Consider the following 26,805-nt stretch of genomic DNA (forward strand, 5'->3'; position numbering starts at 1 on the left):
CAATAAGTCTTTCAAATCCCGTTTCTGTGATCCCTTTCGTTCTGCTTTATTATTAATTAGTCTTTCTCATTTAACTTTCTTTTTTCCAGTACATCTGCAGACAAGTACAGATCTGGATGGAGAACAAAGTCTTGTGGATGAAGCAAATCTATTGTGTTCCCACAAAGCCAAAACCTCCCTTGTCTCTTGCTGTCAGATTTTCCCTTTTTTGTCTGTTTCTTTCCACTCCAAGCAGATATGAATACAACTGTAACAGCATCTTCATTAATTTTTAATACCATTGAACAACTTTCCAAATACAAAATTTGACCATCACTACACACACACACACACACACACACACACACACACACACACACACACACACACACTTTCAGAACCGCTTGTCCCATACGGGGTCGCAGGGAACCGGAGCCTACCCGGTAACACAGGGCGTAAGGCCAGAGGGGGAGGGGACACACCCACGACGGGACGCCAGTCCGCCACAAGGCACCCCAAGCGGGACTCGAACCCCAGACCCACCAGAGAGCAGGACCCGGTCCAACCCACTGCGCCACCGCACCCCCACACCCCCATACGTGTATAGTATCTCCAAAATCACTACTCACGAAAAAGTTCTGCTAGTCCTGCTTACTTTGGGAAACAGATTCTCTCTCATATTTTCTATTGCTTCCCAAAAAATGCTTTCTGATCTATTCATTTGAAGCTCTGAATGGCACATGGATAATAGATTAATAGGAGGCAGGATACAATGTTCTATTCAGCATGCATTTCAAATGTCATCTGAAGGGAACTCTGTGGTTCAGAACCAATCCTTGAAGAAGTCACAGTCACTGGCATTACAGAGTTCAGCCACCATTTCTTTCCAATGTTTCAACTCAGCAGATGGACGCTGAGCGCTTGTTTTCAAGGCTTTATATGACTTCTTACGCTTCCACAGTGATTCTATGAGCAAGCTGCAGCAAGCTTACTTTTTTGGCCTGTAGTCAGGGATGGTTCTGTCCAATGAGATGCGATCACTCAGCTGTCCATTGTAGCCATATTGCTCGTACTTCCCTTCCGTCTCATGGCTGTCGTCTCTCAGGGTGGCAGCGGCACCACCCTGACCCAGCCCTCCTGGACCTTCCACAAGGCCCATGGGCTTAGCAAGACCTGCCGGAAGAAATGCAGAAAACCATGGGCTTAGCAAGACCTGCCGGAAGAAATGCAGAAAAGCATGAGCCCAACACCATCACACAGGGACCCCTGGCACCTATCAACTGGCAAGTGCTTTGTGAAGTCAAGAGAGCAGCTACTGCTGTTGAATATATGAGAAACCACTGCTGCCCTGTGGCTTCTAGGCAAAGTCAAACCTTGGCAAAAAGACATCTCACCTACACTAAGTCACTTGCCTTGTATGAGCATAGAAAGACATAAAGGTCACCGACATGCAAGTAAATGGAACAAGTGTAAATCCTGACAAGACAGTTGAGAATTATTCTTAGGCCAACTAATCAATCTGCAGTAGTGAATTCACACTGGTGTTTCCTCCCATGTAAAATCCTGGCAGCTTTTTCTCTTTCCCTCTCTTGTGCAAATTAGGATTTGATTAAAGCAAATTGAGGGCCCACTCAGAAATGAGCAGGTTCTTCCTGCCAAAACAAACAACTTTCAGACTATTATTATTTGCTGCTGCATCTTGAACTAATCTAAACTTATACATACATATATAAGTATATATAGTTTTTTCCTCCTCAGAAAAACACAATGGTTTACTTGAGATGTGAGCAGAAAATGACACTATAGTATAATGAAGCAAATTTTAACAAGTCATATCAACAAAAGCTGTTCTTGTGTGTCTCTGCATATACAGTATTTTGCATTTTAAATACTCGAATTATTGTAGACATCCTCATCATCTCAGCTGAGGCAGAGTTTTTTTAAGATGCAGGTCATAAATCTATATATATTGACCAATAGGACTGCTGTAAAGGATTGTAGTTTAAGATGCATACTGCATAATTGTTTACTGCAACCATTCAGGTGACATCACCGTCTTATACCTGAAAGTAGGGGTGGTTCAATTATTCTTTCTAACAGTTTTATTGTTTCTCTGTGGCTATGACTCCACTGCTGTGTTACGCAGCACAACAGATGGACAAAGACTGAGGGCAAACAATGAATACTAAACAACTGCTAAGCAGCCATGCAGAAAAGACACCATTTGGAAGAGCTTAAAATCATGAGCTCCTTTATTGAATTTGACATATGAGTTCTACCGGCACAATCTTCCACCTCGCAAAGAGGGATGGCAACCAGAATCAGTGAAGCACATTTGTAATGCATCCTTGAAATAAAAACAGTTAAGGTTTGTGTTCTGCATTTTTAAAATATATTGTGCAGGAAAACCCTCTTCACCATCTTTGTCACTGAACTCAAATTTTATCAGCCCAACGTCTCACTGTTTGCCTCTCAGCGTCCCCCTGTTTGTTGCTCCCACTTTTGCATCTTTGGCCTTGTCAAGAAAATTCCATTACAGTGTGCAAGGAGGACTCGTATTCAGGCCCGCGACTCTGCTGTCAGCACAAGACTGGAGCAGAATATTAATCCTCGCCCTGCCCATTGGACTGTGGCTTATGATCAGGCATGACCTCTCGCTTTTTACCTTTGTTTGTGGCCACTGAAATTAAACTAGCTCTGGGATTCAGAACTGTGGCTTAGAAGTACGATTACAGAAATGCTCTAGGGGTGCATGCATGCTTGTGATTTGTGTACTAAAGAAGAATTTACACAAGTCACAATGTTTTTTATAGTGCTCATGTCACTGTATCGCTTTGCTCTGTTGCTTTAATTCTTTTATGGGGTGAGGTAGTGATGTAGCACAGTTAAAAAAAGTTTTATTTTTGTTAAGACAAATTTATGTAGCAAAGAGTAATGATGGGTAATCAAATACTGCCTTTTTTCTTGCTATTGTATGACACTTCTGCGCCAGGTAGTAAATGAGTCATAGCTTTAATGTACATAATTGAAATCCTAACCCCCATCTACATAACAAATAATCATTTTGGAATAAAGCTCTTTGTAATCATAAGGAACCAGAAAGCATGGGCAGTGAAAAAATATCCATACTTATTCCATTAAAATTTATGACACTGAAAACAATCTTCTAAATGTGCACCGTGGAAAAAGATCAGGGGAGATCAGGTTAAGAGGACCAGTGTTATTGCGTTGTGCACTGTCAGGCCCTCGGCAAACAGCATAATACTTATCCCTCAGTGTACTTCCCTCCCACTTTATCTTCCTGTTCATAAAAAGAGTACAGACTCATGGTGTGAGTCTGGACAAAAGTAAAAATTGTAAATTTTTATGAAACAGTCCCTTAAATACATTTCCTTTAGGTGTTTATCTCTTAGAGAATATCAAGTTATTGCCTAAAGACCTCTAAAATGAAGTTGGTAGGTTGATTATTTTTTGTTGATTGTTTTACCTCTCTAAATTTGAGATCTGCATGCAGATTTTTCCACTTCAGCATAACCTCAGGGCACCACAGAAGTGCAGAGCAGGTACTTTGCATATTTTTAATTGCAAATAAAATCCCAGAAGGGAAACTTGTGCTATACGCTTGAGAAAAGCACCATAATTGCTTCAGGTAATATTTAGTACTATAATCAAATAAAAAATTGTGAGATATGTGGTTTGCTTTGGATTAAACCATGAATACGGAAAATGATAATTAGTACTTCAATTTATGATTTTTTTTACCTGGCAGCACCTTATTCAGTTTCTATTTCACATGTTGTGTTTATCTAGTTTAGTTAATTATTTGTTCAATTTTTTGTGCAATTCCGGTTTGAAAAATCAAAAATTAACTTCCAAGCATTTATTTATTGCAGGAATCTATAATCTTTGCAGTCCGTGAAAAAAAATCTATAAACATACTAAATACAAAAAGATGTGTTAATTTTTCAGATTTCAGAAAACCAATTTAATTACATTTGTGTCTCAGACTTGTTTACCACAACTCAAGCAGAAATAAATGTCTTCTGTAAATACAAAGCTGTCAGGCCACTTATCCCTGAAGACAAAAAAGAATAAATGTGTCTACATGCATTTACTGCAGATAAATTGGCTAATGCACTGATCTTGTCCCGTGTCTCTCTTTCCGTGATAAACATGAATCATATTTTAACATTTAAATTTCCACATAATTAAGCAGTGCAGCATTATATTATTAATGCATTGCTAATCATGCTTCATTTCAAAAGAATATTGAATATTCAATCAAGTTCTGTTGTATTAACAAGAGACATTGTCAACATCATTGGCACAAAATATAAAAAGCCTTTATATTTCCCCATGATAGTTAAGCCTGGCATCTCAGATTTTGCACAATTAAAGCTATAGAAACCTTCGCATTGTGTGTGAATAACTGTCTTTGATTGCTGATTTCCTTTACAGAACAAACTTGGATTTCAGCTTTCAGTCTTAAGCATTTCAGTGTTTTCTCTTTCTAAAGATATGCACTTTGAATGTTGAAAACTGTATTCTGACATATAACGTAGACTAAAAGAACAAAAAGGAAAAAAAAAATATTTAAACTGATATCACACATTCACACAATTTCTAGTTTTTGTTGATTTTAACTCCATCAAAGATGCTATTATTTTCTGTCCATGAAATGCAGCAAAGACATATTAATAAATGTCCGAGCTATTAATACATGTTGTCTTTTTTTAAAGGTTTTCTTTACAAAAGTGGATATGTACCTTTGTACCTTTTGAATACTGTAATGTAAAGTGGTAACATATATATACTGTTATGGAATACATTGTTTATTACAACTTGACCTCAATACTCAAAAGATAAACTGCATATCTCACCTAGCCAACAGCTCCTCAATAGAAAAGCACAGCTGTAACCTCACAAAGAAACTTCATGCTCCAAGAACAGAACTAGCAGTCTGTCTGCATCCAAGCACCAAACAACACACTCTCATCAACAGCCCCACTCCTCAACGACTGCATAATGATTTTAGTTCAATTTGAAAAAGGAAATGTCGGATTAAGTTGAGTACATACTCATAAACTGTTTCACTGAGACTGAAAAGAAACCAGTGCTTTCAAATTCCAGTACAGGGAATCGCAGGCTGAGTAGGATGACAAAAGAATGAGAAATATGGACCTCAGTACAACATCTATACAACAGGGAAAAAACGCGGTGAAGACTGAATTTAATTTGTCTGCTTTTCCTCTACTAGCCTGTTATTGTAGACACCTGAATTTAGGATAAGTAGTAATGATCTTTATCGATTTCCTACACAATGTGTGTTCTCATAAGTAATGTAAGTGAATCTGAACTTAAAATGTAGCATGGATGTTTCATATGTTGCACTTTTGACTCTGGAAATTGATATTATTTATAGCCTCCTCTCTTACGCACAGGTAATGAGACCAGGTTAGTGTTTCAGGCAGGTATTTGTACCTCTGGACTAATACATAATAGATAAATGTTCCCAAACACAGCTCAAAATTCTCTGATCAGGCATACAGGAATCACACAACAAGACAGGAAATATGTGTTCCAGCTCAGATATAAACCGCTGAGCACAGTTAAACTGTAGAAAGTAAACCAGAGTAAGCAGTTTTTAGTATAATGTGAGCAGATGTTTACTGCAGCGTTCTTCCTTTCTCACTTCGGTGAACACAAACTCATCTCTCTCTACATTTCAGTCTCAATCTGGTTAGGCCATGGAACATCTGCAGCAAAACCTTCTCCTCAATGTTGCATTAATAGGCTTGAATGTTCGGCGTATCCCTGTGGTAAAGCCAGTTTGACATCTTGAAACCAGGCTACAGCAGTTGCTTAATTTGTGAATATTTGAATTATGGATTTTAATGTAGCCCACCCACTCGATTCTGATTTTTTTTTTTTTTTCTTTTTTTATTACTAGCATGGGAGGTGAATCGGGGGTGTCTACAACACAACTTTGGGATGCGTGTACTGTTGCTCCCCCAATTGCGGGGTATGGCTCTCGCTAGGGTGAGGAGAGGCCCAGTTAGTGTCGTGCAGCTATACTGTTATACTACAGTCGTACAAACCTCCCATGCTTCACACACAGAAACCTCAGCTCCGCCTTCCTTTCCCCAAAAAAAACATTCACACCTATACAACACAGGGACTGTCACAACATTCAGGTGAAATAAACCCAACAAACATTTAATATAAAACGTCCACACAAATAAACATTATAATAATTCACACCACCAAAGAAAACGAACGCGTTTTTTTTCCTTTTATATGACTCAGTCTTTGGTACCGGCGTCGTCTCGTTGGCGCGCTTTAGTCTGGAGCTCCTTGTCCACCACCGAGGGAAATTCCCGCCGTTACTCACGGTTTTCGTGCAGTGCAGGAAACCGACAGCGACCTGTCCTCACATCCCACCCTCTCTCCATCGAGGGTGGAGCGATGATGGCGAGTCCTGGTGACACTCTCTCCGGGTCCAGTTGCGCTGGCCAAACCCTAATCTTCCACTCCCCAACTCCAAAAAAAAAACTCGGTCAACGCGGTGTCTCCCACACGTACTCCGTTCCCCCTCTATCCCTTAAACTCCTCCAAAAAGAAACCTAACTGACTCCTCGCGGGCTGGTTGTCGCTCGCGCCAGTTTTTTTTCCACAACCCCCCCCCGAGTGAGAACGAACCCAAAACTGCTCGTTCTCCTCGCCCGGTCTCAAAAAAAAAACAACTCCCCTTTCTCCCCACGTGGTGTTCCAACCCTCTTCCTCCTCCGTCTTCTCCCCCGGAACATCCCGCCCCAAATATCCAACTATGCGAGAACAAGTTGCGTAGGGGCTACACTCTTCCCCCACCAAAATTTGTCATGTCCTCATGACAAGCAACCCACATCACGTACCATCCTTTCAACATCATATTAGAACAGAATATACACATTCCCTTCAACCTATCCACTTGTACAAAGTGCTGGTGTATCTCCGGATAGGAGGTGAAGAGAAACTAGTGAAACCTTCCCCAACCTTAACTGAAATAACTCTGTGTGCGCTAACAGCTACTGTAGTGGGGATCCCCAGCTTATCATAGGTGAGTCGGGTAGAGGCCCTTCTCAGTCGCTGAGGCCGCGCAGACCTCGCCGAGTTCTCTGCGATATTATCCTGTCCCTCACTCGCTTCTTCTGCTGTCCGTACCCCAGCACCACACTCGACTTCATCTCCCGGAACATCCGTCCTACAAGTTGCAGTGGGTCCATCCACGTCCATCGCTGCCGGCCCCTCAACCGCAGTCATTTCCAGGCCTGAGCCATTCGTGAGAACATCCAGACCCAAATCCAGGTCAAAGAGTTCAACAGATCCACTGCTTAAAGGCTCTGGCTCCGGTGACCTCCTCTGAGAATAACAGTCATACCAGACCCCCGTCTCTTCTTCTTCTGAATCAGACTCAGGCTCCCTTGCACATTCCAGTTCAACCGCTGGCAAGCATAAGCGACCACAACTCTCATCTCTCGTTGTTTGGAGCCGCTTACTAGCCCTCCTTTTAAATTTGGATGCCTCTGTAGTCTTTTCAGACCGCCACCATACCTCCTGCCCAATAGGCAGAATGTGATTGCGGTGCAGTACTTTCCCAGGGCCCGATTCACCCTCTGGCTTCAATCTGAACACAGGCAACCCAGGAAGTTGATCCTCCACAACATAACGGGTGTCCTTCCAGCGGTCAGCAAGCTTGGCCTTCCCTTGCAATCCAAGATTTTCGAATCAAGACACAGTCACCAGGGGCTAAAGGGCAGTAACGGACCCTCTGATCGTACTGTCGCTTGTTCCCTTCATTCCTCTTCTTCAACACACTCTCAGCCAACTGATATGCAGCTTGAAGCTCACGCTTCATGTTTTTGACGTATCTTGTATAGGATTTGTTGGAGGCACTGTCACCCGATGCTCCAAATGCCACATCTACTGGCAACCTAGCGGCGAGTAGCCGGTTGACTCATTCAGCATGCAGTTGTACGCATGTACGAGATAGCCAATGTGTTTACCAAATTTCCTTTTGTCTGGCACGTCAAGGGTCCCGAGCATATCAAGCAGAGTTCGGTTAAACCGGTCCGGCTGGGGATCGCCCTGAGGATGGTAAGGTGTAGTTCTTGATTTCTTTATGCCGAGCATGCCCAACAACTCATGGATGAGCCGACTCTCAAAATCCCTGCCTTGATCAGAGTGCACCCTCTTGAGTAGCCCATAGTGGATGAAGTATTTCTCCCACAGAACCTTAGCGACAGTTTCCGCCTTCTGATCCCTAGTTGCAAAAGCTTGAGCATAGCGGGTGTAGTGATCCGTAATCACAAGCACGTTGCAGAGGTTGCTGGAATCAGGCTCAATCGTCAAGAAATCCATGCAAACGAGATCTATCGGTCCATCACTGTGAAGATGCGACAACTCAGCAGCTCTCTTGGGCAGTGTTTTCTTCTGAATACACCTGAGACAGCTTTTACTGTACCTTTCAACCTGCGTCTTCATGAGAGGCCAATAAAACCTCTCTCGTAGCAGCCCATAGGTCTTCTCAAACCCAAGATGGCCCGACTGGTCATGTAGAGACTGGAGTACTGTCTCTCTGAACTCTTGGGGAAGCAACAGCTGCTGGCGAGGCGGCTTGTTGGGTGGCTTACTCATCCTGTACAATACAGAATTCACAACCTGTAACTTATCCCACTCTTTCAGCAGCAAAGACACATCAGGATGTCTCCCTTTGTTGGCACGTTCGGCATTCTTCTGATTAACCGCATGCCACACTTCGCCAATGCAGGGGTCTTTCTGCTGTGAATATGAGAGGTCTGTTGGAGTCAGTTGGGGCAGCTGCTGAATATTCAGGAAAGACAAGTTGCAATAGGCTTTGGGTACCGCCCCTTTTGATGAGCCCATGAGATCAACAGCTCTGTAGTGACGATAGCGAGGTGGTCTGACTGAAGACATCTGGCAGATAGCTTGGACTGAGTCAGCTGACATGGCCCCCCCTCCCCTGAGATGCCTCAGGATGGACATGTGAGCGCCGTGACAAGGCGTCTGCCTCAACATTCTGCTTCCCGGGGCGGTACTTCAGGCTGAAATCATATGTGGCCAGTTCCGCCAGCCATCGATGCCCTGCTGCATCCAACTTGGCTGTGGATAGGACATAAGTCAATGGGTTATTGTCTGTGTGCACCTCAAACTTAGCTCCATAGAGGTAATCATGCAGCTTGTCAGTAATCGCCCACTTTAATGTCAAAAACTCTAGCTTATGGGTGGGGTAATTTTTCTCTGCTGGGGTAAGGCTTCTGCTGACAAAAGCCACAGGGCGCAGGCCCGCTCCCTGATCCTGATAGAGGACACCCCCCAAACCTTCTCTACTAGCATCAACATGTAGCACATAAGGCAGTCCTGGATTGGCGATGGCCAAAACTGGGGCCTCTGAGAGACTCCGTTTTAGCGTTTCAAAAGCTTTCTCGCAGTCCTCATCCCACCTAGGACCAAACGGCTCTGAAGGGTGGTGCCACTCCTTTGGACACAGACCTGATGTTGGTTTCCTTCCATCTTGAGAGGCAGTCTTAGCCCCTGCCACTCTTCTTGGTCCTCTAGCTACGATGCAGCCCTGCAGCAGCTGATTTAAGGGATAACAGACCTTGGAGAAATCTTTCACAAACCGTCTGTAGTACCCACAAAACCCGAGAAAAGAGGGAAGAGCAGTAATGCTCTCTGGGCGTGGCCACGACTTCACTGCGTCAACCTTCGAGGGATCTGTAGCAATGCCATCTCTGGACACAACATGCCCAAGGTAAGTCACCGAAGGGCAGCAGAACTGGCACTTGTCCAAAGACAACTTCAGTCCCTCCTCCTTTAGTCTGTCCAGCACCTTTAGAAGGCGCTGCTCATGCTCTTCCAATGTTCGCCCAAATACAATGATGTCATCAAGATACACTAAGCATTCCAGAAGATTCGTATCTCCTACAGTCCGCTCCATGACCCATTGGAAGGTTGCTGGGGCCCCACATATCCCTTGTGGCATCCGCTCAAACTGGTAAAATCCTGCGGGACAGATGAATGGGGTCTTTTCCTTGTCTGCTGCGCTCAGAGGGATCTGATAATAACCACTTCTGAGGTCCAGCACACTGAACCACTGGCTACCACTCAGGCAAGCCAAAGCATCCTCCACCCGAGGGACTGTGTACTGATCAGGAATTGTTCTCCTGTTCAGGATTCTGTAGTCCACACACATACGTATGGTTCCGTTTTTCTTCTGAACCACCACTATCGGAGAAGCGTAAGGGCTCCGAGATTCTGAGATGATTCCAGCCTCCTTCAGATCATGGAGATGTTTCCTCACATCCTCTAGATCCCCTGGCGGTAAACGTCTAGAACGCTCTCTGAAAGGCATTTCATTCGTCACTCGAATGTGGTGCTGCGTACTCTTAGCACACCCTACATCAAACTCACTGCAAGAAAAGACCTCTTTCCTCTCCATCATTTTCCAACACAGTCTATCCTTCCACTCAATAGGCACAGGAGAGTCCCCAAAGTTGAAAGAGGAGGGGGATAGTTAAGACATATGTGGCATCATCTCCTCCCTACCTAGCCCCTTATTCATCACATCCACTGGGAATAGGTGCGCAATAGGCATTCCATGTTTTAATGTCACCGGCTGCTGAGACACATTCCTCAAAGTGACTGCGAGGTGACGGCACTGGACAGTTCCTGGCTCCTCTACAACAGGCATTACCAGCAGCCCTTCCGGGAAAGGGCCCTCCTCTGGGTGATCTACAACCACAGCCTGACTATTCAGGTGCCCAGGAAACTTTGGAGTGCCAATCAGTGTAGCAATACCCCCTGGGGCCAGAGTGAAAGGCTTGCTCCTCGTGAACCAGACGGTCCCTCGCCTTTCCTCAGCCAGGCCGTCAGAAGCTTCCTGGAACTTCTCATACGCTTCTTTTATTACTGGGTGGACAGCAAGGGTAGCTAAGAAATTTCCCCCCTTTTGATTTATGCACGACTGGAAGAGCCTCCTAACTATGGAGGTGTTTGTACCAATCACCACAGAAACCTCCCCTTTCACAACCGGGTCTGGACACACAAGCACAAGCGTTTCTATGGTCTCCACTACTCCAACTACGTCTCCAGTGAACTCCAGTTTCACGCACAGATAGCCATCATATGGATATTGCTCCACACTAAGGCCCCAAATCTCTAGGCACTCGATAGGGGTCAAAGGCAAGTGCTTCAAATACTGGTCATAGAAGGAGCGATACAGTAGAGTAACCTGGGAACCGCTATCGAGCAAAGCTTTAGCGTAAATGCCCTCAATTTGTACCGAGACAATAGCACTGGGTCCAACTAAACCCTCTGGCAATATAGCCTCCCTTTGCCGTAGCATATCACACCTGGTGGAACGTGTCTTCTCCGGGGCAGCAGGCCGTTCCTTCACTGGGCCCCTGGGAAGTTTCCCGGCGGCTGTCTTAATTTCAATAGTCGGTTCGTCACCTTTCGAAGGTTCTCTGGATTAGGACACTCTCATTGGAAATGCCCATCTTCACCACATTGATAGCAAAAAAACACAAGCACGATACTGGGGTCTGGGAGCACCCTCCCTTCCGCAGGCATACAAGGTCCCTGTACTCTTCGGATTGAGATTCTGCATTGTCTGTTGTGGTATGCCATCGGAGGCAGCTATCGAGGCAGAAAACAGCCAGGCAACCTTCGTCTTTAGCCCTCTGAACTCTTCCCTGAGCCGTTCTATTTCCTGACCATTCCCCACTACCACAGGTACTGCAACATTTTCAGGCTGCACTGGTACGGGGGAGGGTGTAGCGTACCCCACACACCTAACCATTGCTGGAAAAGCAGCGTTCCCCACACTTTGCCTTGCCAGGATCATTTCCTCTTCTTCTCGGACATCACGGAGCAACTCTGTGAAACTTGGAGGAGGTTTAAGCTTATACATCGTTCGGATGCGCATGGCAACAAGATCATGGGACAGAGCTCCTCGTGCAACCTGCTCAATGCGAATTCGGTCCAGGTCGGCCACCTCAGCCCCACCTTTACGATGAACTGCATGCAACAGTTTGTCTAGACGGAACAAGTATGCTGATAGTTTCTCACCTTCCTGCTGGAATGTACCACGGAACCTTACCATGAGATCAGCCGCACTGTCTGTGGTCCCAAAAGCTGCCTCCAGGGCTTTGAGGTAATCATCGGCAGTGACAGAGGGGTTACTAACTCTTAAGCACCGGACAATGTCTGCTGCTGGCCCTTTGAGACTCTCGGCTATCCTCTGCTTCTTGACAATATCTAAACACTGCCATTCATCCAACATGTGAGTGGTCTGCTCAGTCCAGGCATCATACTCTTCCTCTCCCTGGTGGAGTTGGTTTCACACCGGAGAACAAGCGAAGTTTACGATAGCCGAGTTCGTCCATAGGCGTGGCTTGGCATTTCTCCACAAGTGAAGAGATGGCATCCACGAGTTTGGTGTTCAAGTCTGGAGCGATAGGTGGCGCTGGAGTAGGCCCAAACCAGCCTGAGACATCAGCTTGAGTCTTCCCTTCACTTGCTAGGAATGACAGGAATTTTGCCTGGAAACTGCCTCTTTCACCAAGTATTGGACATTCTCGGGTCTCGCTGACATTAACCACCCAGGGCCCCGACTCACCTCCAACGGCTAACTGTTCAGGTATGGTAGCCTTAGTCATATCATTTGTAGTTTCAACTAACACGAGTTGGTTTTCTCCAGCCTGTTCTAAACACCGTCCCCTTACCTTACAATGACCAAATACTCCCACCCCATCTAGCACCTTGTACACAGTCTTATCAGTAATGCCAACAGAAACCCCACTAAGCACGACAGCTTTTCTTACATCAATACCCTTGTCGTTACACCATTGGACTATCTGCTTTGACTCCATGTTACAACAACTTTCCAGACATCAAACCACAAAATCATATCAAACAGACATCAAATCATACAAAAATATACTCACAATTACAGAAAACAGTAAACGGATCCCGGACGAGCCCCCAAGTGTAGCCCACCCACTCGATTCTGATTTTTTTTTTTTTTCTTTTTTTATTACTAGCATGGGAGGTGAATCGGGGGTGTCTACAACACAACTTTGGGATGCGTGTACTGTTGCTCCCCCAATTGCGGGGTATGGCTCTCGCTAGGGTGAGGAGAGGCCCAGTTAGCGTCGTGAAGCTATACTGTTATACTACAGTCGTACAAACCTCCCATGCTTCACACACAGCAACCTCAGCTCCGCCTTCCTTTCCCCAAAAAAAACATTCACACCTATACAACACAGGGACTGTCACAACATTCAGGTGAAATAAACCCAACAAACATTTAATATAAAACGTCCACACAAATAAACATTATAATAATTCACACCACCAAAGAAAACAAACACGTTTTTTTTCCTTTTATATGACTCAGTCTCTGGTACCGGCGTCGTCTCGTTGGCGCGCTTTAGTCTGGAGCTCCTTGTCCACCACCGAGGGAAATTCCCGCCGTTACTCACGGTTTTCGTGCAGTGCAGGAAACCGACAGTGACCTGTCCTCACATCCCACCCTCTCTCCATCGAGGGTGGAGCGATGATGGCGAGTCCTGGCGACACTCTCTCCGGGTCCAGTCGCGCTGGCCAAACCCTAATCTTCCACTCCCCAACTCCGAAAAAAAACTCGGTCAACGCGGTGTCTCCCACACGTACTCCGTTCCCCCTCTATCCCTTAAACTCCTCCAAAAAGAAACCTAACTGACTCCTCGCGGGCTGGTTGTCGCTCGCGCCAGTTTTTTTCACAACCCCCCCCCCCGAGCGAGAACGAACCCAAAACTGCTCGTTCTCCTCGCCCGGTCTCAAAAAAAAACAACTCCCCTTTCTCCCCACGTGGTGTTCCAACCCTCTTCCTCCTCCGTCTTCTCCCCCGGAACATCCCGCCCCAAACATCCAACTACGCGAGAACAAGTTGCGTAGGGGCTACATTTATCTTTACAAACCCATTGAATTAATATCTTTAAACTTGATTTATGGTCAGTATTTCCAGAGATCCCCACATATATGTATAGACAGTACTGATTTTTTTTTTTTTACAGTATTTGTAATAGTTTAATAAGAGATGGTGGGAATTTTGACAACTACATTTTCTGGTGAGACTGGAAAAATACTTCTGATTGTCTGGATTTGTGTGTGTGTGTTTTTTGTTTTTTTTTTTTTTTTGGTGTATGTGGGTCCTGCTTCAAATCCTCCTAACAAATGGGTTTCCAAGAACAGATTAGATTTCTAAATTAAGGAAGGGGTGTGCACACTCATCATACAGCCAAGGACTTGCAGTGCCTAGAAAGTGTCGGGCTGCTTCAGGCTGCTGTCGGGCAGTACATCGCACTACTCTCCGTGCTGCTTTACCTCTTGGACTGAAAAGCAACTTCACTTGTTCATCTCACAGAAACAAAGTCACTGGGAAAGATATATATATTAAAAAAGAAAAAAAAAAAAAACAGCACAAAGATGTGATGGATTTCGTTACACTGTTCCTGAAAAAACCTTTCTTGTTTCAAACATCATCAATTTAGGTGGCTGTCCCACCAGCCCTCCCCCAGCACTCCTCTTGTCTGAAGAGGTATCTTGAATTCCACAAGCAAGTCTTGCACCCTGCTGAAATCAATTACCTGGAGCAGCAGGATTTGTTCAAATCATAACTAGAATAAATTATAAAATTTCCCTCCACACTCACCACCATCACCCCTTTCCTCAAAAAAAAAATGCTTTGACATTTATTACAGTAAGTTTGGGTAGACAGATATACCACTTTGTGAATGATTTATAGGCAAAATACAAGCATGCATGTTAAAAGCAATACTAGCAACTGATAAATATTTATGAAATGGATGCGTCGACTGATCTATTGTTTGGGGGAATACAATAATTCCCCCTAGATATTTTTATATGTCTAGATGTTAACAACCCATAAAGCACTGGATGCTGCAAAATTGCCTCGTAAAGCATTGGGAAAATGGACCACACAGGATCAGCAAGTTGGAAATTCAGGTTTGGACATTAAATAACATGACTCCTTGTTATTGGTCTTTTTTTTTTTTTTTTAACCGTTCTGTCTAAGATTTGAATATAAATTGTGTGAAAGCTATAAACCACGCACTTCACATTTCAAAAAAGTAGATAGTTGGAAAGAAAACGTATTTCAGTTGTTGAAATAAAAAGCTTTTTCCCTTTTTAGAAACAACTACACAGTTAGATTCATGGAAAATGACTATGAGCATTATAACATAAATGTATTGATTTTGACATTCACAAAGACAGTAATACAGCCAAGGAGTGTACGGAGCGTTCAGGGAGGGGTAGTACCTCTGCTGGGAGACATGTCGTGCTCTGGAGGAGCAGTTCTCTCACTTTTGTCCTCACCTGTCACTCAGCTCTCATCTGTGGCTCCTAGTAGCTGTCTGCATGCAACAGCGGCCACACTCCGGGCAGCGGCTTCGACTGGCTGGCTAAACCAGATGAGGGTAACTGACGAGTCTTAGACTCTCAGTGATTCCAGGCTTGCCTACATATGCATGCGAAGACTGATCTCAGCGGACTGCGTGGAGGAAACCTCATGGTTCGAAGGGCAGGAAGGCGAACTCAGCAATGCACTGTGGAGCGTACTGAGCATGATGAGGCACAGAACATCATGGTCATCCACTGCATATGATTTCATCTCTAGCTGTCTTGACCTTGTCTTGCTGCTAGACTTAGATGATTTCAGATGAGAGAGTGAGGTTGACGTTGCACAACTCTTCTTCACTTTCGTCAAAATCATCACGCAAGTCATCTGGTCATCTGACAAATAAGCCAAACCATCAAAGCCCTGTGGCGACAGAGGAGCGACGGAGCGACGGGTGTGGGTACAATGGGAGTTGTGGCCGCAAATCTCCACACAGGCGGTTCAGTCTATAGGGTCGTTTGTCGTCGTAGAGCAGCAACGGCATCCGGCAGCCACCTGAACGACTGAGCAGCCCTCTTCAGGACAGCACTGCTTACCTCCGTAGAATGAGGAAGGGGCTAGAAAAGGTGCCCTAAACATTGCCTGCTCCAAAAATTCCTGGCTAGCATACCACGGCTGGCAGAACCCCTCTCATGTGGTTGAAAACAAACAGTAAAGAAAAAGTTGAAAACAATCCCTCTAACACTTGGAACATGGAATGTGCGCACACTGTTGGACAAAGAAGATGTTGACAGACCCTCAAGAAGAACTGCATTGATTGCATGCGAGCTTGCTAGATACAAAATCAACATAGCAGCTCTAAGTGAAACTTGGCTTGCTGGACAAGGGGCACTGTTTGAAAGAGGTACAGGATACACTTTCTTTTGGAATGGACAAAGCAGTGAAAAAAAGCGTGAGGCTGGCGTCAGCTTTGCAATAAAAACTTCACTTGTGGAAAAATTGACAGAACTTCCGAAAGGTGTAAGTGACAGGCTTATGACCATGAAACTAACTCTCTGCAACAAGAAAAGACATCTTAACATTATCAGTGTTTATGCACCCACCATGACCAACCCTGATGAAACCAAAAATAAATTTTATGATGAACTAAACACAGTCATTAGTAGTCTTACTAAGGCAGACAAGCTCATTATCCTAGGTGACTTCAATGCTAGAGTCGGCACTGATAGAACCTCGTGGGAAGGAGTCATCGGTAATTGTGGAGTTGGCAGCTGCAACAGCAATGGTCTCCTTCTACTGCAAACATGCTCGCAACATCAGCTTCTGATTACTAATACTGTATTCCGCCTCCCGACCCGTAACAGGACATCAAGGATGCATCCACGCTCCAAACATTGGCATTTGATAGATTATATGATAATCAGACAAAAGGACAGGCAGGATGTCAGAGTGACTAAAGCTATGTGTGGTGCTGACTGCTGGACAGACCACCGTCTCATCATTTCAAAAATGAATATTTATATTCATCCTAAGAGACGTCCACAATGTAAAGGAGCAGCAAAACATCTAAATTTTGGCAAGATGACGAACAACACCGTTCAGATGTCACTTGCTAACATACTGGATGCACGTCTTAAACTAATAACATCACTTAATCAGAATGTAGAGACAGTCTGGGAGGCAATGCGAGAAATGGTTTATAAAACTGCTGTCGATGTCCTGGGGTTTTCAACAAAACGTCACAAGGACTGGTTTGATGAAAACGATATTGAGATCCAAAAACTACTAAACGAAAAATACTGTACTCATCAAGCATATCTTAGCAAACCAGATTCACCTACTAAGAAAACTGCATTAAACAACATACGTAGGTCATTACAGCAGAAACTGCGTCATATGCAAGACTCCTGGTTGAAAAATAAGGCCGATGAGATTCAAGGCTATGCGGATAGGTACAACTTGAAGAACTTCTATGCAAGCCTGAAAGAAATTTGTGGTCCAACTATTTTCAGTGTATCTCCTCTCCTCAGTGAAGATGGGAAGACTCTTATCAAAATCAGAATCAGAATCAGAACGAGCTTTATTGCCAAGTATGTTCACACATGCAAGGAATTTGTCTTGGTGACAGGAACTTCCACAGCACAGACAGAATGACAGTGGCAAGATAGATGAGAAGATAGAGTATGTGAATAAGGGATGAAAAATATATAAAAATATACAGTACCCAATATTATATACAAAAATAGTCACTAGTTACAAATGCAAGGGAGTGTGAAAAGAGATATGATGTGATAAAAAGTTTTAAATATAAATATAAATAGCATTATGTATTGCACTGGTTTACTCTCTAGGGGAGAGATTTAGGTGTTCATGAGGTAGATGGCCTGAGGTAAGAAACTTTTCTTATGCCTGGCTGTCCTGGTGCTCAGTGCTCTGTAGCGCCGGCCAGATGGCAAGGGTTCGAAGAGGAAGTGGCCTGGATGTGCAGGGTCTAGAATGATTTTGCTAGCCCTTTTACTGACTCTGGATGAGTGCAGTTCCTGGAGAGCTGGCGGGGATGTGCCGATGATTCTTCCAGCAGTCCGAACTACCTGCTGTAGTCTTCTGATGTCTGATTTCGTAGCTGAGCCGAACCAGACAGTTATAGAGGTGCAGAGGACAGACTCGATGACTGCGGAGTAGAATTGCATCAGTAGCTCCTGTGGCAGGTTGAACTTCCTCAGCTGGCGAAGGAAGTACAATCTCTGCTGGGCCTTCTTCACAATGGAGTCTATGTGGGGCTCCCACTTCAGGTCCTGTGAGATGATGGTGCCCAGGAACCTGAATGACTCCACTGTTGCCACAGTGCTGTTCATGATGGTGAGTGGGGATAATGCTGAGGTGTTTCTCCTAAAGTCTACGATCATCTCCACTGTTTTGAGCGTGTTTAGCTCCAGGTTGTTATGACTGCACCAGACAGCCAGCTCTTGGACCTCCTGTCTGTAAGCAGACTCGTCACCATCCCGGATGAGGCCAATGAGTGTGGTGTCGTCTGCAAACTTCAGGAGTTTGACAGAGGGGTCTTTAGCGGTGCAGTCGTTGGTGTACAGGGAGAAGAGCAGTGGGGAGAGCACACATCCCTGGGGGGCGCCAGTACTGATCGTGCGAGTATTGGATGAGAATTTTCCCAGCCTCACTATCTGCTGCCTGTCTGTCAGAAAGTTGGTGATCCACCGACAGATGGAGGTGGGCACAGAGAGTTGGGTTAATTTGGACAGGAGGAGGTGTGGGATGATGATGTTGAAGGCTGAGCTGAAGTCCACGAACAGGATTCTCGCATAAGTCCCTGGTTTGTCCAGATGTTGCAGGATGTAGTGCAGTCCCATGTTGACTGCATCATCCACAGACCTGTTTGCTTGGTAAGCAAACTGGAGGGGGTCCAGCAAGGGTCCAGTAATGTCTTTCAGGTAGTCCAACACCAGTTTTTCAAGTGACTTCATGACCACAGACGTTAAGGCGACAGGTCTGTAGTCATTAAGTCTTGTGATTTTGGGTTTCTTTGGGATGGGGATGATGGTGGAGCATTTGAAGCAGGAAGGAACTTCACACATCTCCAGTGATCTGTTGAAGATCTTTGTGAAGATAGGGGCCAGCTGGTCAGCACAGGTTTTTAGGCAGGCCGGTGAGACACCGTCTGGGCCTGGTGCTTTCCTTGTCTTCTGTTTGACGAAGACCCGACGCACCTCCTCTTCACAGATCAAAGGTGCAGGAGGGGGGAAGGTGGGGGTTACTGGAGGTGTTAATTGATGCATGGAGAGAGGGTCTGAATGGGTGTGGGGTGTGAGACAGGGTTTATCAAACCTGCAATAAAACTCATTCAAATTGTCGGCCAGTTGTTGAGTTGACACGGTGCTGGGGGATGGTGTCTTGTAATCTGTGATGTCTTTCAGGCCTTTCCACACTGATGCAGGATCGTTGGCTGAAAACTGTTTATTCAACTTTTCAGAGTAGTTTCTGTTAGCCACTCTGATCTCCTTTGCCAGTGTGTTTTTGGCTTGTTTATACAAGACTCTGTCCCCGTTCTTGTAGACGTCTTCTTTGGCCTGACGAAGCTGTCTGAGTTTTGCAGTGAACCACGGTTTGTCATTGTTTTATGTTAAACGAGTCCTGGTAGGGATGCACATATCCTCACAGAAACTGACATATGATGTTACAGAGCCTGTGAGCTCATCTAGATCGCTAGCAGCAGCCTCAAAAACACTCCAATCAGTGCACTCGAAGCAGGCTTGTAAGTCCTGCTCTGCTTCCCCAGTCCATCTTTTAACAGTCCTTATTACAGGTTTAGCTGATTTCAGTTTCTGCCTGTAGGTCGGTATAAGATGAACCAGGCAGTGATCAGAGAGCCCCAAAGCTGCCCGTGGAACAGAGTGATATGCATCCTTTACTGTGGTGTAGCAGTGGTCCAGTATATTACTGTCTCTGGTGGGACATGTAATATGCTGTCTGTATTTTGGCAGTTCATGGGAGAGATTTGCTTTATTAAAGTCCCCGAGAATGATTATAACAGAGTCCGGGTGTTGTTGCTCTGTGTCTGTGATCTGGTCGCCCAGCTGTTGCAGCGCTGCGTTCACGCACGCTTGTGGTGGAATGTAAACACTTACGAGGATGAACGAGGAGAACTCCCGCGGCGAGTAGAAAGGCTTGCAGTTGATGAAGACAGCTTCTAGGTCGGGACAGCACATCTTCTTCAACGCTGTTACATCTGTACACCACCTTTCGTTGATGTAGAAGCATGTCCCATCGCCATGTGAATTCCCCGCTGATTCCGTGTCGCGATCCGCTCTGAACAGCTGGAATCCCGGCAGATGTAGTGCGCTGTCCGGGATGGCTTCATTCAGCCAGGTTTCCGTGAAACACAGAGCAGCAGAGTTTAAAAAGTCCTTGTTTCTTTGGGACAGGAGGAAAAGTTCGTCCATTTTGTTGGGTAAGGAGCGAAGGTTCGCCAGATGGATACTAGGCAGAGCTGTTCTAAAGCGGCGCTTTCGGAGCTTGACTAGCGCGCCGGGTCGCTTCTCACGCTTGCTCGTCTTGGAGCGCTTGAGCAGTGCCGCTGCACCTCCGACTACAATGTCCAGCAAAACGTCAGAATAGTCGAAAACCGGTAAAATGTTGGGTGGTGTGTATTGCCGAATGCTTAGCAGTTCTTCCCTGGTAAAACTGATTGTCGGAGTGTAACTAAAGACAGGACAAACTAACAAAAACAGTAAAACAACTGTGGAGCTCCACACCGAGGCGGCCATTCGCGGCGCCATCATGAGGACCAATGGTTATCGTTGGCAAATCAAAAATTCTTGATAGATGGGTCAAACATTTTTACAAGATACTGAATCAGTCATCATCCGTAAATGTGGAAGCGATCGAACGCTTACCATAAGTAGATGTCAGCGAATCCCTGGATGAATTACCCAGCCTTGAAGAAGTACAGAAAGCGATTTATCAGATGTCCAATGGAAAAACACCTGGCACAGACTTCATTCCAGCCGAGATCTACAAGCAAGGTGGACAGGGACTGACCATGAAACTGCTGCAACTTTTTCAACTAATCTGGGAGGAGGAGGCAATACCTCAAGACTTCAAGGATGCCTCAATTATCCACTTGTACAAGCATAAAGGGAACCGCCAAATATGCGACAATTATCACGGCATCTCTATACTATCCAGTGTCGGCAAAATTCTTGCTAGGCTGCTGCTTAATTGTCTTGTTGCACACCTTGATCAAGGATTCCTACCTGAAACTCAATGTGGATTTCGTAAAGAACGCAGTACTATCGACATGATGTTTTGTGTGAGGCAACTTCAAGAGAAATGTCAAGAGCAGAACATTGACCTATATTCCACCTACGTTGACTTAATGAAAGCATTTGATATGGTTAGTAGAGAAGGATTGTGGAAAATCATGGCAAAGTATGGTCGTCCAAAAAAATTCATCTCATTAGTGAGAGAGTTTCATGATGACATGCGGGCCAGAGTCCAAAGCAACGGTGTAATATCTGAGCCCTTTCCTGTCACAAATGGAGTCAAACAAGGATGTGTTCTTGCACCAACATTGTTCAGTATTATGTTCTCGGCAATGTCGACTGATGCCTTTAGCAAGGAAGATGTTGGAATCCATATTAACTATCGTACTGACAGTAAACTTTTAAACCTTAAAAGATTGAAATCCAAAACCAAAGTTGCAACAGATGCCATCAGGGATTTTCTGTTTGCTGGTGACTGTGCTCTCAATGCTACTACAGCAGCCGACATGCAAGTTCACTATGGCCTGTAATGATTTCGGCCTGACCATAAATACGAAGGAGACTGTAGTTCTACACCAGCCTGCTCTAGGAAAACCTTATGACGAGCCTAACATCACAATAAATGGAAAAAGGCTCAGTACAGTTAATAAGGTCACGTACCTTGAAAGCACACTGTCCCGAAATGTTCTAATCGATGACAAGGTGAATGCAAGAATCACCAAAGCCAGTGCAACCTTCGGCAGACTACATTCAAACGTGTGGAAAAGAAGAGGCATACGTCTGCAGACGAAACTCGCTGTTTATCACACAGTCGTACTATCTAAACTGCTCTATGCGAGCGAAACATGGACAGTTTATAGTTGTCATTCCCAAAAACTGAAACACTTTCACACAATATGCCTACATAGAATTCTTGCTATTAAATGGCAAGAAAAGACTCCCGATACGGAGGTTCTCGCCCGTGCTGGCCTACCAGGTGTTCACACTATTCTAATGCACTCCCAGCTTAGATGGGCAGGTCACTTGGTACCCATGTCAGACCTACGGCTTCCCAAACAACTCTTCTATGGCGAGCTATCCCAAGGTAACCAATCTAGAGGTGGTCAGAAGAAGCGATTCAAGGACATGCTCAAATCGTCCATAAAGGCATTTGGCATTAACACGGATAGCTGGGAAGAATCTGCAAAGAACAGAACGAGATGGCCCACCTCCATAAATAAAGGCGCTGTGTTGTATGAAGCTAATAAAACAACTTTAGCCATGCAAAAATGACAGGAATGGAAATCTCGAGGCACTTGTTCCCAGCAAAATGGCACAATCACATGTCTGCAGTGTCAGAGAACATTTCATGCGCAAATCGGTCTAATCAGCTATCTGCGCACGTACAATGCACTCCCGCCCCTCTCCCAGTCTGACTAGATGGTCCTCGTCGACAACAACACACAATACAGCCAAGCAAATTTTATTTTTACTCCAAAATACTTTGCCTGTAAAAAGATCATTTTAAGAATGGTCTTTAATGCAAGAATTTTAAATGTCCTTGAGCATTATCAACAACTCTTTGTGGGTGTTGTTTACAGTTGTTAGCATTACAAATGTTTTGTCATTGTTATTTCTCTGAAATTACCCAGTGTTACTGTGGAATGTGTTTTGCTCTTTGTTTTTTGTGATGCTGCTTCATCACCGGTGTTATAGAAGTAATGTGGAAATAATATGAGTAAGCCATGAATTCTGCCACACTTTTTTTCTGTTCCTCTCATCATTGTCAATTGAAGAAATGTGAATGCTGAACACTTTCTCAACTATTCATATGAGAGCTGCTCTATCCCAGTTCAGTTAAATGGTCAAGATACTTTCAGAGGCTTCCTCTTATTACAGTATCAATTCTTACTGTTTAGATGACACATTTTTGTATTGCAGCTTAATTTTCAGCAGCGTGTAATGCCATTGATATAGATAAATTTATGCAGTTGTAATTCTAGGTAAGGACCTCAAAGAAGGGGCCTATAACAATGTCTGTATATGAATAAGTTTCAGATTAAAACTCTATATACTGAGTACTAAATTACCTTCTGTACCAGAATCTATAACATCAGTATGTGACCTTTTTCCAAAACTGTTTTGATGCTGACCTGTTCAAGAAGTGAAGGATTAAATTATCAGTCCAAAGTCTCCTATGAGCTACAGCACTACAGCATTCAGCTCTTAGTCACATAGGTACTGTCATTATAAAATATCCTTAGTAGCTAATAATAGCTGCAAATCAAAAGGTTTTAAATGAGGGAGGGTACACTAATCCTGAGTCACAAGCTACCGGAAGTGAAAGAAGTCCCGACGAAACAACAGCGACATTCACATCATCACTACCTTTCAATGGCATGTATGTGTGTCATTACACCATTGTAAAGTGTTCCTAGTTTACATTGCTTGATTTTGCTCCTGTTGTGGTGCACTCTTGCAGTCTTCTTCTTCCTCATTCTTAGTTATGCCACAACAGATAAGTACAACAGACAGCATTTTGCACAAGCTTGCACACATTCACCTGCTTTTTTCACATTCAGAAGAAGTCAGGGGACCTGACAGGATGAGTCTGTTCTTTCTCTACCTCCTGGCTCACAGTGTGTCTCTGAAGTCTGCACTTCCATGTCCAAACTAAAGGCTGTTAGTCCTTTGCACAAGTGGCAGAGATGGAGCACTTCCTGGCAGGGCACCACCTTGCGAACATCCCTCGATGAAAAGGTTATACTTTGCAGAACATAAATCATAGAAGCTTTTAAATAGGTTGTCATCCTTTGACCCAGATTCACTGGAAGTATCCTAGCAGTTCCAGTGGCGTGCAATGCAATTTGGACGCTTACTATCTGGAGTCCTCTTTGTAGTCCTTTCAGAGCATACTGATATGAGACGCACAATCCCTTGGACTGAAGGCTTGAAAAAAGTTTCCTTTTCAGTAGCAATCAATTTTTAGCTACAGAATAGATCCTGCGATAATGTTCTAATCCTTATTTATGCATTAACCAGGAAGTCTACTGCAAAGAATTTTTAATGCCGCAGAGGTCAGAAATACACACACATTTTCAGAACCGCTCGTCCCTTACGGGGTCACGGGGAACCGGAGCCTACCCGGCAACACAGGGCGTAAGGCCGGAGGGGGAAGGGGACGCACCCAGGACGGGACGCCAGTCCGTCACAAGGCACCCCAAGCGGGACTCGAACCCCAGACCCACCGGAGAGTAGGACTGCGGTCCAACCCACTGCGCCACCGCACCCCCCGTCAGAAATACATTAGGTACAAAAACATTTGTAAACAACAATGCTATATCGAAACACAGAGAAAGAATACAGTTGCAGTACAAAAAATGTTAAACTGTACAACATTCTGGGAGTTGCTGTCCATAAAGAAAAAAAAAAATAATTACAAAACGCAACAAGCTCCCACACATGTATAATTGAGCACTGAGAAATCTTTGTGAATTGATAGAATGGGTTGGCTTGGTTGGTTGATTTTCTCCAGTGTATTTCCATGTAATATTCCTGCAATATCCTGACCTCAGTTTTTCTTGACTTTCCTTGACCCAAAATATTTTGTTGAACAAGACTGAAGATCTTTTCTTGCCTAATTGGCTAGCCAGACACAATAGCCAACACCAGTTCTACATCTTAAAAAGCTGCTCACAGTAACGTTAAGAAGGGAATTGTCCCTTTTAACTGTTGCTGTTTTTTCTGGATGCAGACAGCACAGTGCCAAAGTGATCATACCCTCAAGATCACTAGTATAGTAAAACATGATGAGCAAATAAAGATATTGAACATTTCTCACTTCTGAACTCAAATACACACACACACATTCTCAGAACCGCTTGTCCCATACAGGGTCACGGGGAACCGGAGCCTACCCAGCAACACAGGGCGTAAGGCCGGAGGGGGAGGGGACACACCCAGGACAGGACACCAATCTGTCACAAGGCACCCCAAGCAGGACTTGAACCCCAGACCCACCAAAGAGCAGGACTGTGGGCCAACCCACTGCGCCACCGCATCCCCTGAACTCAAATATACACACACACACACATTTTCAGAGCCGCTTGTCCCATACGGGGTCACGGGGAAACCAGAGCCTACCCGGCAACACAGGGCGTAAGGCCGGAGGGGGAGGGGACACACCCAGGACGGGACGCCAGTCCGTCGCAAGGTACCCCAAGCGGGACTCGAACCCCAGACCCACCGGACAGCAGGACTGTGGTCCAACCCACTGCGCCACCGCACCCCCTCATCAACTCAAATATATTTTAACTAAAGTAATATATCTGCTTTAACATCAGTTTTTCAACACAAAAAACTTTGACTACTATTTCTGCTTAAACACCAAAAATTAAGTTACAGCAAACACTAAATTTATGTACAGGCAGTCCCTGAATTATGAAAGCGTTCTATGTCTTCACTCTGTCTTTAAGTCAGATTTGTACATAAGTTGGAACAGTTAGGCACATTGTATAATACATTGTATACCTTTCTATGCATAAAAACATTAAAGAAACACTTCCAGATACAATAAAACATTTCATATAACAAAACAGTAATAATAATAATAATAATAATAATAATAATTGTAACTACAGTATTTATAAAAAAGACATGGAAAGAGATAATAAATGTCACTACTGTCATTATGAACAGAGGACACAGAGAAGGCTGGACCCAAGCGGATGGGGATGGGCAAATGGTTGGTTGATTTGCAAACTAACAGAGACGAGAATCCAAAGTTATGGTCGAGGGACAAGGCAGGTGGTCATTACCAAAGAGATGTGGAACAGGACTGGGGAACAATGAGGGACAGGACTTGGAAGAGCAAAGCGAGGTAGGTTTGAGAATGACCACGAGAACATGTATAGTTTTTTGATTCTGAATAAACAATCCTGCACTTGGGTCCAGCCTCCCCTGTGTCCTCTTTTCATCATGACAGTAGTAACATTTATTATCTCTTTCTATGTCTCTCTGAATTATAAATGCTGTAGTTACACTGTATTATTATTATTATTATTATTATTATTATTATTATTATTATTATTATTGCTGTTATTATCATTACATTGTATTATTATTCTTACCATTATATGAAAGATGTTTTAGTGTATCCAAAAGCATTAGTTTATTGTTTTTTGATGCATGGAAAAGTACACAATATACGATATCCTAAGACAAACATTTTACAAACTGAAGTTAGATACCCACCATTCCTAACTGTTCCAACTTATGTACAAATCCGAATTAAAGACAGACTGGGGACATGCAACTCATTTGTAATCCGGGGACTGCCTGTATTTATAATAGAGAGAGAGAGACAGAGACAGAGAAAGAGGCTGCGCGTGCATGTACGCACACACGTGAAACACATTAATATGCTAGGCTTAATTATGAAGTTTTCATTTGATTGTTATTTAAGGGTGAAAAAAGAACTAACTTCCGGTCAGTAAGGGAGTGGTTCATAACTACGGGGTATACGCAAGTCGGACGTTAATAACCCAGAGACTGCCTGTACTTAAATTAACTTTGCACCAGTTTCATTGCCTGCATAGTCATAAAGCA

At 44.3% G+C, this 26,805-nt stretch overlaps 1 protein-coding gene across 4 annotated transcripts in view; it reads right to left on the minus strand.

Moving 5' to 3' along the window:
- The window catches only part of galnt9 (polypeptide N-acetylgalactosaminyltransferase 9), a 111,446-nt gene that overhangs the window by 78,943 nt on the left and 5,698 nt on the right, over positions 1 to 26,805 (minus strand). For all 4 annotated transcript variants that reach the window (XR_003798045.1, XR_003798046.1, XM_029257037.1 and 1 more), the window contains exon 2: positions 972 to 1,152. Coding sequence is in view for 2 of the 4 variants with exons in the window: in XM_029257037.1 (XP_029112870.1) it covers positions 972 to 1,152 (181 nt within the window). In the remaining 2 variants the exon portion in view is untranslated. The remainder of the gene's footprint in view (positions 1 to 971; positions 1,153 to 26,805) is intronic.

Source organism: Scleropages formosus, chromosome 12, assembly GCF_900964775.1.
Source record: "Scleropages formosus chromosome 12, fSclFor1.1, whole genome shotgun sequence".
In the NCBI taxonomy this organism is placed as follows: Eukaryota; Metazoa; Chordata; class Actinopteri; order Osteoglossiformes; family Osteoglossidae; genus Scleropages; species Scleropages formosus.